The following is a 17,152-nucleotide window of genomic DNA, read 5'->3' on the forward strand; positions in this document are numbered from 1 at the left end:
CTGCGTGAAGCTTGGCTGGCGAAACTTAGAACTGGCAGACAGCCATCGGCTACAACTTGGGTATGCAGCCAGCACAGACGCGAGGAACATTTCTGCTACGGCGCCGGCACTGCACGATGTACGGTGAGTAGCAGAAAACGCGCACTGAGACACTCGCCCGTGCCCACTGCCCGGCTAATTCCATGGCGGTTTGGTCTATGAACATGTTGATGCTAGATATTGGCAAGGTCACTGGAAAGGAAAGGAAGCGGTAAGACGCACATTAAAAAAGGCACCGCATATGGTCATATTTGCGTTCCGAATTAATGCACTGCACTGCGAAAAAGAAGCCGAGGGAAATCGCACGCTGAGAAGACCGATAAACATACAGTGCGACGAAACTTGAGAAATAGTATTGAAGTATCAAAGAATTTAGAAGACAAAAAAGATTGAATCGTCGCGACGGCACATCACAGTCACCGTAGGCGTCGAAGCCTATATAACAGAATTATTTTTGAACAGTTCTGATAGTGTCCATGCAACAATGGTTGCTCGAGTGTAATGTCAAATGCTATGGCCTAAAGTTCACGGCACGGTGCAAAATCGCGCTCACAGCGAAACCAAAACATTGTGCGCGGACATGCATGCAGACGCGCAGTCGGTCGCTGCGAGCCGTGCGATCGCTAGATTGAGGCTTCATTCTGTTATGCCCCATTCGGTTATACAGACAGCTCACCATAGGAACACATATCACATAGTTTGCTCTCAGCGTTTGGCTACCTTTCACGCAAGACGCCATTTTGGGAGACTCCATCGCGGCGGCCGCGCGCAGTGGCGCTCACTGTACGTATTCGGTAAAGAGATAGCGTCGGTAAACGATTTTGTGCTTTCAGTTAGCCCAAGATTATTTGATCGACAGTCAAAAACTTCCCTCGTTTTGAGAATACCTACATAAATGTCCAGGATGGCTGACGCGTGGTGTTCTTATTGAGCGCCGTAAGCAAAATCTATGAGGAGCACGCCGCGTGATCCCTCATACTACGGAAGGGAGGCGCTTCCGACAGATGGCGACTCCGTAACTCCTCGCCCCCAATAGAAAAGACATTCGTGATAGTGGGTTATTCATAGTTATCTGTTTATTTATTTTGCATATTTACTTGTTTATTATTTATTGCTTTAACACTTGTTACCACAGTCTCTTCCTGTGTATCAGCGTACTCTTAGTAAGGACGTGTTGATTTCTGACATATAGCTACGCTATTACCGCTGCTGTGGTATGTCACCTTGAGAGTTTCTCGATTTGTATCGCGAGATTGTCGATAGGGGCCAGGGATTACGTCAGGCAGATATGATGTGTTTAGTCCCAGGCTCCTGGACAGCGGCTGTTTTAAATAAGGATTGTTGTGAAATTCAAACAATATCAGCATGTAAAACGAGTGACTAGCATAGGCAAAGGAGCTGCGCATCGCTCTTGTATGTTCGTCCCCCGTTTCGCGAGCTGTTATTGGAGGCAGGCATTTATTTGTACTACTGGGTTTGTCATACTAGCAGTGGCGTAGCTAGGTCGTCTGGCACCTGGGGCCCATAGGTCTTCTGTCACCCCTCCCCCCCCCCTTATGTAGTCGAGGAAGGCGAGGATATCGACAATTTCCGGGTTTCATACTGGGCGCCGCCCGCAATGCTAAAGTACTGTAGGTTGTAGCACCCAAAACGATATTAAGAAGCTTTTGTTGAGTTTATAATATGACTTTGAGTCCTCAATTCTCGAATTGAAGTGCTTCCTCTATAAGTACTAATTACGGGATTATTATGGATATGGTTATTACTTGTCTGCCATATTTTTCGCGCTACCGAGTTCCTAGTAATCACAAAAAGACATAACTTCATAGAATCTCGATCGGGAAATATCCTTACAAAATTCACCTCTCTTTTTTTTATAAAATTCTGTGCAGCTGATACAGACACTGTACTTGTGACATGAAGTCACACAATAACAACAGTTTTCTGAAACTTTCGAGGGTAAGAAGGAAAGCGTGAAACATAACGGCAGGTTTCGCAGCGGCTTCTCGGAGCGAGCGGGAGAGGGGAAGTAAAAGCGAGCCGGACATCGCGGCGGGCCCGCGACTACAGCCTGTCGAGTCATACACCGCCAAACTCTTCGGCCGAACCGAGTCTGAAAACGATCCAAAGAATCCCCATTCGCGACTTTTGACGGCCCCACTTATGCAACGTCGCTCTCAACGAACGCTTCGCCGTAAACGCGAGCGCCGGACGCGCTGCTTGAACGCCCTCTTGCTGCTGTGTTCGTCTTCGCTGCGCGTTCTGAGGGGAAGAGGGACCCAAGAGCCCCAACGCCTTACAACGCCTCACTGTATGTTTCGCGACTCCTGCTCCCAGCATGAACGCACAGCACGAGCGCACCCCACATGAAACATTCCGCTAAGGCGAGTAGTTCGCGAATTAAGTTTGTTAGCCCGCACATTCGTGCAATTATTTCGTGGTGTGTTGATAGAGCTGCAGTCGACAATTCTGCGGCGCAACGCATCGGGTGCCTGAGCTCGGGCTACTGCATACCGGAGCATTCTTTGCAATTTGCGCCCAGTCAAGCCAGCGGAAAGAGGGGTGCTTTCAGGCGTAAATGGCACCTCTCCCACCCCCCCCCCCCGCACTGGCCCCTTGCACCCGGGGCCCACGGCCCCCCGGCCCCCCCTGTTGCTACGCCACTCCATACTAGGAACCTCAATCGCGCTAAAAAAGAAAGGGGCAGGCACAGAAATGACAACACATGGCACTAACTTCCACCTGTTACAAATTAGCGCCGCATGCTGTCATTTTCATGTCTGTCGCTTTCTTTGTAGCACTATTGGAGTTCCCAATATGAGAGGGATGGCTTTCTGGAGCTGGTGTGACCTCTGGCTTTGATTAATTTGTGCAAGGGCAATGTCTTCCGTCCACCAAGCGCTGCCGGCGTTGAAATAATAGGTACGAACTACATATGTAAGCTCCTCGTGTGCTTTTATTCATTTATTTATTTCTTGCGACCCATCTTTGGAGGTTGTGAGCCCAAAGTCAATCACGAAAGGGAAAAACAGCTTTCCATAGCCAAAGCAGCTACCGTGCCATCGCTCACAGTCGACGAAAATGTACGCCCACGATGCTGCGCATGTTTTTTTATTTATTGACAAAACAGGAAAAGGCCAAAGGCTAACATTCTTCAGTCACACCTATTTCAAACCACTAATTCAAGCCTAGGCATACTTCGTGTGTCAATCCGCGAATGCGAACTTACGGACGAGCCCTCCAGTCAAAAACAAAAATTATCTTCGCGCTTCAATGCCCTCGCTTGTCGACTGCTAAACAAGTGCCAAAAATCACGAGTTCAGTACAGAGAGAAGTGCTAAGTGTAAATGCTGTTCATTTGGATTTCCGCGGACACTTGAAAAGCTATCATTTCTTAAAGCGAAGCATTTTGTGCTTCTTCTCCCAAGTTTCGGAGCACTGCTGCTGCTGTTATGGTGCTGGTCGCAAGCGCCGCTGGGTTTCTTGCAAGACCCCGAGATGGCGCTAGCCTCCGTGCATGCTGGCCGGCGCCGCTGCGGCAGCGTTCACAGTTTATGCCTACCGCACGTGCTGTTCATGCTTTGCTACACGACATAAATGCTCGCGCTGGGCTGTGGAGGTCGCGTGCTGGGCTGTGATATGTAAGCGTTACAATCGTCATATACTGAAGACAGCGCTTGGAGCTGGCTTCTCAACAGCATGCTGGCCACGTATGCATAATGAGCGCGCATACACGCGCCACCGAAATGGCTCCAAAGCGTGCACTTAGCGTCGAAGATACCCTGGCCCGAGATAAGCTTCGCGCGCAACAGCAGCGTCTCTGCTACGCAGAGAAACGTGGTGCAGATCACGAAAGTATGCTGGCTCCAAGACGTGAGGCAAGCCAAGTACGCGTGGCGGCCATGGAATTTTTGTTCGCGCGCACCAAATGGAAATGTTTAAAACACTGTTGTTTGATATTTATCGAATATAAGCCAAATTTTCATTTACGTGAATGCATGCTGGTGTGAGTGTCTTGTGTTTATATGTTGCCACACCTAGAGGCGCCTTGCCGCCTCAACGCAAGGATAATTATTCATTGACAAACGGTTAGTATGGACGCTTGTGCAGTTGACGAACTGGCCCAGCACCGTATCGCGTATTAGGCTGACAAATATTTTTGAAGAAAATGCGTAAAATACTCACTTGGTCAATGCGATCAACCGCGCCCAGTAAAACTGGATCGCAACCTCGAAACCATATCGTCAGTGCCACGCCCATCGAAAAGAGTGTTACATAAACCAAAAATAAAAGTGCTGAACTGGTAATCGCATTCCTGTAAAACACGCATAGGAAGTGCTTCAGAGTTTTAGCTTCTATGAGGCTTGCTTTGAAGATGGCATGCGTAAACTTTTATTCTTCACCAATACGTGCCAAAAGGCTCATGCTTAACAAAATCAATTTATTCCTGTACTTGTATCATTACAGTAATTGACAAATGAGCACATCGCTCCTTCCTTGTAAAATCTGAAGGTAAAATTTTTCATACTCATTTCTTTACGCCTAGTGTATTTTTAACCCTCAGGGTCACATACTGAGAAAATAACTTTTTAAAAAGTCGACTGCTCACTGCGCCTACTAAAGCACTTTTACATCATTGTGCAAGAACGACTTTATTTATTCGAGAAATAAACGAGAAATTAGGTGCAGGTGCTAGTTTCTGCAGCCAGCGAGGAGGAAGGAGAGCGTCGAGTTGTCTTTGTTTGTGATTCAAACATGCATCAGCTAGAACCGGTGATTACATAAATGGTAGGTGCAGGCGTACTAGTGCAGATTATCACGCTTTCGGGGAAACCGAATAGTAAAGCCACATCGAAAGAGGAGGAGAGACGCCTAGTGGTGATGAAGGGCGGAGTGATAGACTTGCTGCAAAGACGGTGACAGAGAGAGAGAGAGAGAGAAAGGGAGAGTAAACATGCTTGTCATATAAGCGAAGCCTTGTAAATGCGTCCTCATTCCAGAATGCACTGAGGAATCACGAAGCAGATAGCCAAAGGGGTTACCGACGTTCGAGATGTTTCAAAGGAAGTTCAAATTCCAGAATGCAAACAAAAGGTAAGGCGTGCAGACACGGACCCAGGAGAAGTGGACCACACGAACGCGATGTTTTCCACTTCTCTTGTGTCCATGTCTGCACGCCTTGTCCCTTATTCGCATTATGAATCCTGACCATCTAGTGCAGCTTTCTCTTGTTCCAAGTTTGAAATTCCAGTGTGCACGGTGCCAGAGGTTGAAAGGCAGAAGTATGCAACTGAAAGGGTGGTGCTTGCAGTAAACGGAGAAATCTGAACGCTAGCTAAGGAGATGAACCTTAAGGTCACTGACATTAACCGTGAAGTGCAGCGAGTAGGCCGCGAAGGCGGTACACGCTTCAGCGTGTCGGTATGCATTTTAGCAATAGTGTAGCAACACCGGTTGGACGTCAATTCGCGACACGGGCAGTTGCCTTTTAGGTGGGCCCAAGGCAATCGGGAAGGATGATTAAGTATTTAATGTAGTGACACACCTGCAAGGAACAGAATTCTAGTACAAAGAGTAAAGAAAAGATTGAAAAATAATCTATAGACGGTAAAATTTGTTACATAAGCATTCCTGGTGGTCTGAATCCCGACAATTGGCTGGAAATTCCAAAGCAACTCAATGAAGAAGCTATTAGCGTGTGCGAGTTGACCAAGACGCATTTAAAAGATTTGCAGTAGCCACCCCTCTGACACACTTTTGTATGGGAGGGGTGCTACAGAATGACGGGGTCAAGGAAAGTCAGACGCGTAGGCAAGGGTTGAAGCTACACAGGATAAAAACGGCATGCGAGGAACACTTACGGATAAAAACGCATAAAAACGTATCAACGCATAAAAAATGCCAGAAAGGTCAGCCGAATTGGATTATTTGAGGAGTAGCACGAACGCTAGAACGATTTACATGTCATGTTACCAAGCAGCCAAAAACACAAACGTCCCTGCCTCGTTTTCATGTAAGAGGCTACGCAAATAAAAAAAATCGTCTGCATTCATAATTGCTGCCATCGCATATAACTTTGCAAAATCTCTGTAGCTAAAAGACAGCCAGAAAAGCAAAAGCAATTGAAAACCTAATACCACTGACAAAAAATGGTGGAGTGTTACTGCAGGGAAGAGATAGCGGACTGTCACATTTGTTGACGTATGGTGCAGGGAAGGATGGAGCCGTGGACGTTTAGGTTAGTAAATAATATATACTATTACTAAGTACTATATCATACACTGTACAAACGGAACGATGTCCACGTCACAAATTTACTAAAATACATGTTACACATTCTGGTTGTCCCTACGCTACAAGTCCTTGCTCGCGCTCAAGTCCTCGTCGTCTTCAGCTGGTCGCGCCCATGGTGGTACGATTTGGTCGCTGAGCAGGACGTAGCGCGTCGACTTGCGAAAGGGCTGGGTGAGCGGTGGTGGTGGCGCGAACGTTCCGGAATGGCAATAGATCAAGTCGAACAGGAACGCTACTGGCCGGGAACAGTCACGGGCAGGTGGTAGCCTCATTGCACACCGACATCCGCAGTAATGTGAACGGTCGGGAGGTTGCCCAGCGGTTCACCCGGGTAGCCCTCTGGAAACCCGGCTGCTCGAACGACGTGTCGAACCAGTCTTCTTTTCGCTGCCTCCGCTGCACTCGAGCCTGCCACCTCCTCTTTCTTTCTTTTCTTTCTCTGCCGCGGCCGCCCCGTGCTCTCTTTTGTCCGCACCGCCACGCACAGGTCGTCATTGTCGCCGTCGTCGTCGTCGTTGTGTTTAACCACACTACCCCTCACCCAAGAAAGTTGCTTCTCTTTAGACAACTGTCCTCTGAGGAGAGGGCTTGCAGAAAGAGCAATGGTTTCACTGGCACTTGTCGCACACATCTGAAAGATCACAGTCCTTCGCACTGTGCACGCATTTCGGAAGCACCCTCACGCAATACACAGAAGCGTTAGCACGAGCATATAAAGAAATAGTAGTCGGTAGCGTATTTGAGATCCACGAGACTCGACCGAGGTAGTCGGCGCCAATGTTATCACTGCCTTTTATATACTCTACAGTGAAGTCATACTCCATTACGTACAAACTCCAGCGGAGCACTCTGTTGTTGACATGCTTTGCGGAATCAATGTATGAAAGTGGCGCGTGATCAGTTTGCAAAACGAAACGCTTCCCGTAGAGGAACACGTGGAACTTTCGAACGGCCCATACAAGGCCGAGGACTTCCCGTTCTATGGAGGAGTAGCAGGTCCCTCTGGGTAGTAGCTTCAGGATTGCATATGTAACCGGGTGTAAGACCCCGTCGTTACGTTGCAGTAGGACAGCGCTGAGGCTTGTTTTATGAGGCGTCTGTACGTAGTACAAACGGCTGCTCTAAATCTCGGGACCGGAGAATTGGCTGCGCAGAAAGCAAGTGCCGATGTTTATCAAAGGCTTCCTGAATCGCGTCTCTCATTTGAGCTTGTAGGGTGCCAGTTTGCGAGTCAGTTCTGTGAAGGTTACTGACACTTGGGCATAATTTGGCACAAAGTCTCGTTCATAACCGGTATTGCCAAGAATTGAGAGGACCTCCTTTTTAATGGTCGGCCTCGTGGCGGCTTCTATTTTTTCAAGTGTCTCCGTCTGTGGACGTTAGGCACCATGGCCTACAACATGTCCTGTAAACTCGACAGAAGTGAAACCAGCTTCACTTTTGGAGGGTTTGATGATCAGGCCAGCGTTCTTCACTTGATGGAAAAAAACTTCCGAGAATGTGAACATGTTGCTCCCGTGTTTCTGTAGCAATTAGCATGTTGTCTAGATAGCGGTAAATACTTGGGATGTCATGCACTACCTTCCTCATCAGCTGTGTGACGACAGCTGGCGTGGTCTTGATGCCGAATGGCATGAATCGGAACAGGCACAGGCCCGATGCTGACTGGAAGGCGGTCGTCTGCTTTCTCTCTGGTTGCATTGGTACCTGCCAATGTCCTTTTGCGAAATTAAACTTTGACAAGTAGTGACTTTTTCCTAGCTTGAAGAACATCATGTCAACCTGTGGAATGGGTTCATGCTCCGGAATGAGCACTCGATTTGGTTGCCTGAAATCAATGCACAGACGCATGCTGCCGTCCTTCTTCTTTACTACCACCGCTGACTGATACGGTGAGTGCGAAGGTTCGGTGATGCCTTGTTTCAGCATTTCCTGTATTTCGTCTTCATTGGCGTTCCACTGCAAAAGCTACCGGATATTGGCGCACGTGCACTGGCGCATCTGTGGTCAGTCGTATTTGGCATTCAACGAGATGCATCTTCCAGAGACGTCGGAGAATGCCTTCAAATGCACACATCGTATTTTTTGCTTGATCGCCTTGCTCTACGGACAAGTCCGTGGCAATCTTTACCTTCTCGTACGTTTCTTTCTGCTTGAATACAATAAATGGAGGGTCGCTATATTCAACACCTTCGTGGGTGTTGACCGCGGCAGCCGCTTGGTGTTCTGCCGGTGCTAATAAATCCCACTTTTCATGTTTTGAAGGAAATTGATCCGGAAGGTACCTGCTCGTCTCCCTAAATCTACGACGAAGTCGATGTCACTTCTCTTGTCAGTAATAGTAAAAGGCCCCTTCCAGGTCAGTATTAATTTGTTGTTGTCGGATGGAAGCAGAAGTAACACTTTGTCTCTCATGGCAAGGTGTCGAACCTTCACCTTTCGGTGATAATATTCTTTGTGGGTAGCCTTCAAACTTCGAAGCACCTCATGGGCAAGTTCGCATGTTCGGTGTAACCGTTCTTGCAGCTCCACAACGTAGCTGTACGTTCTTTTTGTCTCGTCAAGTAGTTGACTTCAACGACCATAGCTCCTTGAGGTTTAGTCCACGTACGTAGCGACCATATAGCGGATCAAAGGGCGAGAAACACAAGCTTGTCTGTGGGCCTTCCCTGTATAGAAATAACTGTGGGGCTAAATATCGGTCCCAGTTTTTCAGGCTTTCCTGACACATTCTCCGCATCATTTGCATCAATGTTCCGTTGAAGGGTTCCACTAGACCATTCTCCATTGGATGGTAAGGCATGGTCGGTAGCTGTTTAAAAGAGAGCAGACGCCTTAACTGTATCATTAGTTGTAATGTAAATTGTGTGCCTCGGTCGGTTGCTATTTCTCGTGGAATTCCGGCCCAGGAAAACGTCTCAAGCAATGCCTCGGCAATTCATTCAGTGGCGATGCTTGGCAACGCAACCACGTCTGGCTACCGGGTTGCAAAGTGCACCATACTTAGGACTTATCGGTTAGCACTGGCCGATGTGGGTGACAGGGGTCCAATGATATGGACAGCGACACGCTGGAAATGCCTATTTATGATGGGCGTATTTCTAAGAGGTACACGTCCTACAAGGTGTTTTGGGACGGTCCTCTGACAAATGTCGCAAGACTTCACAAACCGCTTGACTTCGGCTTGAACACCAGGCCAGTAGAATTCTAAAACCCCACCCTCCTCCTCTTTGTCCCTTGGTGATCGGAAAGTATGCCTTCGAACGCGATCTTCAGGACGGATGCTCGAAGGTCCTTCGGAACAACCATCTGTTCCACTTCTCTCTGTGTCACGGGCTTGTAACGCCAATAGAGAAGTCCATTGATGATTACGAATGTGGCAGTGGTTGATCATGTCGTTTTAGTCTTGCCCACTTCAGCGAAGCAACCACTGAGGCTTCCATGCTCCTTTTCCATTGTCGCCAATCTGTCGGAACCAACGTCCAACGGGCTTGGCATGACTACTGGCAACTTTGGTGATGATTTGGCACTGAATCGTGATACGGCCGCCACAGCATCGTCACAAAGGGGATCGGTGTTGCCCTTGCATTGCAGACAGCCATCTGTACGTTCTTCAGGCTTTAGCGCGGCTTCGCTTCCAAGCAACTCGCGAGAGGGGCAGATGCCGTTGATATTGCCAAACACAACATTATACATTGCCGCTACAGGCATATGAGAAGTACTGTGCCCTTGAAGAACGCGCAGTCAATATGAACTTCTGCTTCCAGAAGGCATTGAGCAGAACTGTCTAATAAATAAACAGTCCGTGATACTCCAGTTAGCTTCTCGGACGGAACAAGAGCGCCTTTTACGATGACAGTCTTGCTACTTAAATCTCTGGCAACGGTCACAGGTTTACCTTCCAGACAGCCTGGCCCTGTCGGCATTCGTTCTGTCCGAAGCTTGGGCCAATGGGGCTTTCCACAGCCGAACCAATCTTATCGCATCTGGTGTCGTCGGTGTCTGTTGCAATTCAGCACTGTTCACGCAGAGTGCTTTCTTGCGCTGTTTGGCCACGTTCATAACTGCAACAAAAAGCCTCGTTGCGGTCCTTCGTGTTTTTGGGGAAGCTCTGCGGCTTCTTCCCTTTCACATTGCTCACAGATCGACTACCTGTGGTTCCAAACCAACAATCTGACGGCTTGTGGCCTCGTTTATTACCTGTGAAGCAATGGGGCTTTCCTTGAGCGCTTGCTGGCTCTTTGGCGCCGCCCCACTCTAGCCATATGCGCCTCTAGCCACGCGTGTAAAGCCTTGGGCTTCGAGGTAATGATCCGCTGTTGCGGCTAAACTGCCCAAATCCTTACAACCTCGCTCCTTCAGAAATACCGCGAGCTTCTGGTCGGATCGACGCAAAAATTGTTCCGAGACGACCCTGTCTTTCAAGGCGTCATATTTCCTTTCGATTTTGCCCAGCTGTTGCCAATGATCAAGACAACCAAACCGTCTGTCTGAAATTGACATCCTATTTCGCCATTATTGGGTTTAGCCTCTCGGAACTTGATTCAGTAACCCTCTTCGGTAAACCTGAACCGCTGAAGCAATGTCGACTTAATACCTCTGACAAAAAAGGCCGAATGTATTGTAGTGTAGAGATAGCGGACAATCACGTTTGTTGACGTGCGGTGCGGTGAACGATGGAGCCGTGGACGTTTAGGTTGGTAAATAACATATACTGCGACTAAGTACCATATCATACACTATACAAATAGAATGATGCCCACGTCACAAATTAACTCACATACATGTTACACGTTCTGGCTGTTCCTACGCTACAAGTCCTTGCTCGCGCTCACATTCTCGTCGTCTTCAGCAGGTCGCGCCCGTGGCGGCACGATTTGGTCGCTGAGCAGAACGTAGCGTGTCGACTTGCCGAAGTGTTGGGTGAGTGGTGGCGGCGGAGCGAATGTTCAGGAACGGCGATAGATCAAGTCATATAGGAGGTCGACCAGGAACAGTACTGGCCGGGAACTGTCGCGGGCCGGTGGTAGCCGCACTGGACACCGACATCCGCAGGAGCGTAAACGGGCAGGAGGTTGCCCAGTGGATCACCCGGGTAGCCCTCTCAAACGCAGGCTGCTCGAACGCCTTGCAGAACCAGTCTTCTTTTCCCTGCATCTGCTGCGCTCGAGCATGCCACCTCCTCTATTTCTTTTCTATCCCTACCACCCCCAGCTCATGCTCTCTTTTGTGCGCGACGGGCCGCACAGGTCGTCACTGTCGTCGTCGTCGACGTCGTGGTGTGTCGCCACAGTTACGTAGATTTTTGCCATGTTACCATACGCTCACGATCACAAATTGATTTCTTCAGTAACACAGCGGCAACATCTTAAAATAATGATTATGTATGCGTCTGTTATTGTTACATATGTGCATGCTAACGCGAGACCGTTAGGGAACCCGTGTCGCACAAGATCCAGCGTTGTTGTCCGGCATCCGCGTCCGGCGCCGTTTCCGGAAAGATTTTCTAACCACGCATACCCAGGTGAAAATACATGAGAAAATCGTAAACTATGACTTACACGCAACCCACAGACATGGTAGCACTCGGATTGTAATTTGGCTATACGAGAAAACAGAAACCCGTTACGCACAAACTCAAAGAAACCCCTTTTCCAGCGTTTCTACCATTCACAGACCTGCCGCGACGTGCGCCAATAGCGCGCGGTGGCACGCGGTTGTCTCGGGGTCCACGGAGTGGCACGCCTGGTTCCTTGCAATACCTCGAGCTGGCACTCGCCTCCGTCGTATCAAGGCCTACACAAGAGCCCGCGTTTCTACGAGAAAGCCCGCCTCCGTGAAAAGCGCTTACGGCCAGCGTTTCCTGGCAAACATTACGGTTGCATGCGCCCCACTTTCCGGGAAGCGTGAGAAGCAGTCATGGATCGTTGAATGCTATCGCGTTCCACACTTAAAGGCGATGTTTAAGCTTCCTTTAGGTTTTTTAGCATATGTGCAGCTATAGCATACACATAAAAAAGATTAAGCAAAAGAAACCTTGAAAAGAAGAATGACCAGAGCGCGTGCTACCGCCATGACGTAAATTTTGCAGGTAGATCCCTGAAGATCCTGTAGATCCCTGTAGATCCCTGAAGGACAAAGCCTGAACGAGCAACATTGAAAAAATAGGTAAGTTACCAAACGACCATTGGGCGCGTTAGTAAATAGTAGCTTGCGGGTCCTAGAGTTGCCACTCTTCAGGCGGTTAAATTACTTGCTTGTTTTCAACCTTTCCTAGTTTCCACTATGTTGGGGATTATACTCATGCCATTCCAACTAAATACGTGTTCTTTGTATGTCATTAGATTACTAATTATAACTCTGTTTAAACGGTACTTCTTTTTTTTAATATTTGTCGTTTAATCGGCATTGGCGCAACGCTGTATAAATGGGCTAAATATTATGGCATATTCCCACAACAATGCAGCCAAATTTACCAGTACATGTTTGTGAATCTTAAAATCAAGCCCTGCAAAAATTTGTCGTTGCCTATTTCCTGATACATTCCAGGTTTGCCATAATGAACTCTCCCGTACAATTAAATACTCTGGAGCATCTAATTAGTTATAAATCCTACCTTCCTCAACTATCTGCTGACGTCAAAACTATTTGGTTGTATCTCAAGTTTAAGATTCTGATTTCGAAACACCTGATCCATAATAGCGGTTCGTAATAAAAGAGTCCATTTTCGCATGACAGCCAGCGAGTTCTAGCTTTCGGATAACTTTTTTTATTGAGTTGAACTGGCAGTAAGACTTCCCAGCTGTCCAGGTGCAAATAGTAGTTAATAAATTTTTCATGTGTCGCACCTTGCTTTCGAAATCATTAGGCAAATGCAGAAACGTAGGAATTAAAAATGCTATCTTCAACGCCTCTTCAAATTTTCTCCTTGTTCCATTACTCATCGCTCTCCAGACAAAAACAAAAAATAATCACACACGACCTCGATCGAAAGGGCACAAAGGGAACGAAACAACAACAAAGAAAAAAGAGCCAGCAGTCACATTTGGGCATGGACTATGCACTAGCCAACATGCACTTAACAGGTGGTCAGTCATCTACTTACACTCCACTAAAGACCACTATATGAGACGAGCGGCGAATTCAGCTTCCTTTCTTCAATAAGATGGCTCTACCTATATTCTGGTTTACGCAGTTATTTCAACTAAGGAAAATATTGTGCACGTAAGTTTACCTTTTGGCATCTTTGAGTGTTCTGGATGCTAGCAACCTCTGCGCAACAACTTGATCAAAGCACAAGCGGCACATTACTGGAGCCGCTGCACCAAAAAAATAACTCCATATATTTTCTTCACTTGTAAAGTCCAGGCTGTATCTGTTAAGGGAAGCAGATTTCAAAGTCATGGCTCAGAATGTCTGCGTTTCTTTTTATTGTGATAGCATCTATACGAACACGCCTGACGAATTTTCGCCGTCGTCGAGGTGTACCTTGTCCATATGCATTGTTCTATATGAAACATAGACGCTGTATTATTGAAGCACCAAAGTTTTATAATCGAATTCTATGGCCCTGACTGATTGATTATTCAGAATTTTCGCAATAGCAGAGCGCAAAGAAAGGCCACAATGCATTTCATTTACAGTGGAGGCCTTTTAGTCTAAATCATTAGTGAAAGAGCACTGGTGCTCTTTACGAAGTGAGGTCACTATTCAGAAAACTCTCTTTCCCTAGAATTGTTCGTAAGAGGAAATTCGCACCAATCCTGATGCTTGACACATTATTAGCTAAGTTGACCACCCAATGGTAAAGTACACTTACGAACGAATAGATTTGTGAATCGGACCCCTGATAGGTCACTGGGCGCTGACCAATTTCGACAGCTTCCTGTCAGTCTCGTCCAGTCTCCGCTCGTGCAGTATCGAGGTTCACCGCATGAAACGCCACTGACATCGCTCATGGCGCTAGCATTCTGAGACGCCTGGCAGCTGTCAGGGCTGTTTATAATGTCCAGCGGAAGTTGCCTTGCGTGCTGCTTCGAAACTTGTCACACCCGCATAGAGATACATCACCTTGCGAGCAGTTTAAACAAGACGCGAAACCTGCATGTAGCTGTAAATTTCTCGCCCTTCGGACGACGTGGCCAACTTTTTTTTTTATTTCACTCAAAGTTTGTGGCGTCACGAGAGACGTGCCTTTCCAAAAACTGGGGCCCTATAACGTAAAACTATTCCAATATGTTTCTATTCCAATTTCCTGACGTCAAATTTGCGTAACCACCGACGCAAGCACCGGGCGGTCACCCATAGGGTTGTCTGAACAGACCAATCAAACGCTCTCCTCGTTCATAGGAGATCCCTTTTGTTTGCTTGAAAAACGAATAACATTGCCAACACTGAGCGGCTTGTTGTATCTAATTGGCTGACAAGAGGCGAGGAGAACGCTCAAGTGGAGAGGAATTCACTAGGGCAGAGCCAGTGCACTGAAAACCGATAACCGGATGAAGAGGGTGGTGCCGGCGTCTGCGATTGGTCGGCTTTCCCTTACATAGCTTGTGGTGGCTGGTCGAAAATCGCGGCGGCATGCAACGGAAGCTTAAGAATGACGCTAAAATTGACCCTCAGCAAAGAAGAGTTGGCAGAATGAGGTAGTAAACGTGTCGAAAGTGCTTAAAAACGTTACACGGTCACGCAAGAAGTTTTATTATACGCAAATACACCCATGCTCTCCGGCAGGTGCGAGTAGCCAGCGTCTCAGCGATCGGCGGCAGCTATCTTTTATTCCTTTCGGAACGGGGCAGCCTGCGGCTATTCCGAAAAAAATTCAGTTTTGTTCGGCATATTAATGCATCTTTATCGCGTACACGTCACTTTGACGCGGTGAGTTCATGCGGTTTTGTGACGTCGCGTGACAGGCAGGTGAAGTGGGTGCATCCCGAAAACATTTTACCAATAGCCGAGGGCTAATGGCGAAAAGGGGTCGAATCAGAAATAACTGTTTTTCTTTTTTCTGCCAAATCATGCATAATCAATGTGCATACATCATATCAGATGGGGAGGTATTGCGGTTTTTAACGTCGCGTGGCAGACAGGTGAAATGGGGGGTGGTCGAAAAAAGTTTTTGACCAATCGCGGAGGGCTGATAGCAGAATTGGAATAGAAAAGTTTGGAATATTTTTACGTTATAGCGCCCCTGCAGTATTTATGAACACTTACGCAGTGTCACCGAACTATTTCGTCTTTCTACATTTCGGTGACCTAGTTACGAAGCTGGACGGAACAGCCTTATCGGGTTTGAAAAGGCGCATAGAATGAATCTCTTTCGGAAGACGGAAGTTATACATGCTGAGATATGCAAGTGCTCCGAATTTGTTTCATACACGGAAGGTGGTATTTAGAACCAGGTACAACACCAAGTTGGCTATTATAGAAGGTGTTGTCTCAATATTTTGTCCGCTTACCCTGCGGTATATTTCCTGATGTCCAGGTCATTGAGTGGGTGAATTGTGGCACCTGGTGACATGGAATCAATTATTACCTTAGCGACAATAGTTGCTGGGGCACAAAGGATCATCAGGAACTGCGCACAGTCGGTCCAAACGACACCTCGAAGTCCACCCTTAAAAGAAAGCAATCGTGCAGTGTACAAATAGTATCGGTTTGGTTTTTCGTGTCTTGGAGGCAACGTTGTCGGTAACTCTTAAAAGCAATCTAATTGCATCAGTGGCACGGTGCTGAAGGATTCAGAGCTATGTATGTACGTTTTATTAGGTAAAGTAGTTGAAGTAGTTGTGAGTGACAAAAAGATTAACCGACAGGTAGGTTGGCGAGCAACTAAATACCGTACAAGATTTTACCAATATCGTCGCGATATAGCGATCTCCTAATGATATCGCAGTTGCTTAATAGCAAGTTATAATGAATGGCCTAAAATTTCTGCGCATTTATGCCCAAACATGAGAATTGTAGCGCCTATATCTGCTTTATTACTCGGGAATATTAAAAGTGGAGGTGCAGGGTGCAGAAAAACATTCTATGAAAGTTTAATAAATCAAGAGTATCGCACTTTCATAGAAACGTAAAATTTTTGAACTCGCTCATAAACATTTCCGCTTAGGAATGAAAGGGCTGTAATTCAACGAGTATAAGGAAACGCCCTTTGTGTAGCCAGTGATTATATAAGTATATAAGGCGTATATTCCGGATAAATAATAACAAACATTCCTTGCGAAACTGAAGCAAATCTACGGTTTTGTAATACAGAAGTACTAAAATTAGTTTTTTTTTAAGCATACAGATATGAAGAAAGTACGAAGAATAAGTTATCTGTGCAAAATTAAAGTAGGCGTACATATATATAACGTCAGCACAAGGCGAATATACGCCCCCCCCCCCCCCCGAAAGAAGAAGATTCGCACATGTAGTTATTGGCAGTTTTTGTCAGACCTTCGAAGAGATGCCGTGCCTCACCAGAACACGTGAAAACGTTACAACCATCAAGAAATATCTCGGCTGGTTGCTTGGCACCTGCTGACTCTTCAAAGCTTCATTGAAGATTTCATTAGGAATTTCAGTTTGAGTATTTTTTTGCATCGGCATTTCACCGGTACATCCGCAAGGTCTACTCAACTCCTGCAACCTCGGCCGGTCTTCTCGCCTGCCCGAAGCGATCATTTGAAAATCGCTCACAAGTTCATCAATGCGCAATCAACAGGTCTCACTGTTTCGTGCCACATGTTTCACATGTGCATGTAATTGGCAAGCATTGCACCAACTCTCCGAACTAGTTCAAGAGCATGTCTTCCGAGTCGGGACGGCGCGT

The 17,152-nt window shown here is 47.1% G+C and overlaps 1 protein-coding gene across 1 annotated transcript in view; it reads right to left on the reverse strand.

The window, feature by feature from the left end:
* Positions 1–12,422, reverse strand: part of LOC139048456 (sodium-coupled monocarboxylate transporter 2-like) — a 50,254-nt gene extending 37,832 nt beyond the window's left edge. The window contains exons 1-2 of the mRNA XM_070522841.1: positions 12,370–12,422; positions 4,225–4,354 (exon numbers count right to left, since the gene is read on the reverse strand). Of these exons, the coding sequence (XP_070378942.1) occupies positions 4,225–4,299 (75 nt within the window). The 5' untranslated portion in view covers positions 4,300–4,354; positions 12,370–12,422. The remainder of the gene's footprint in view (positions 1–4,224; positions 4,355–12,369) is intronic.
* Between the last annotated feature and the right edge of the window lie 4,730 nt (positions 12,423–17,152).

Source organism: Dermacentor albipictus, chromosome 8 (assembly GCF_038994185.2).
Source record: "Dermacentor albipictus isolate Rhodes 1998 colony chromosome 8, USDA_Dalb.pri_finalv2, whole genome shotgun sequence".
In the NCBI taxonomy this organism is placed as follows: domain Eukaryota; kingdom Metazoa; phylum Arthropoda; class Arachnida; order Ixodida; family Ixodidae; genus Dermacentor; species Dermacentor albipictus.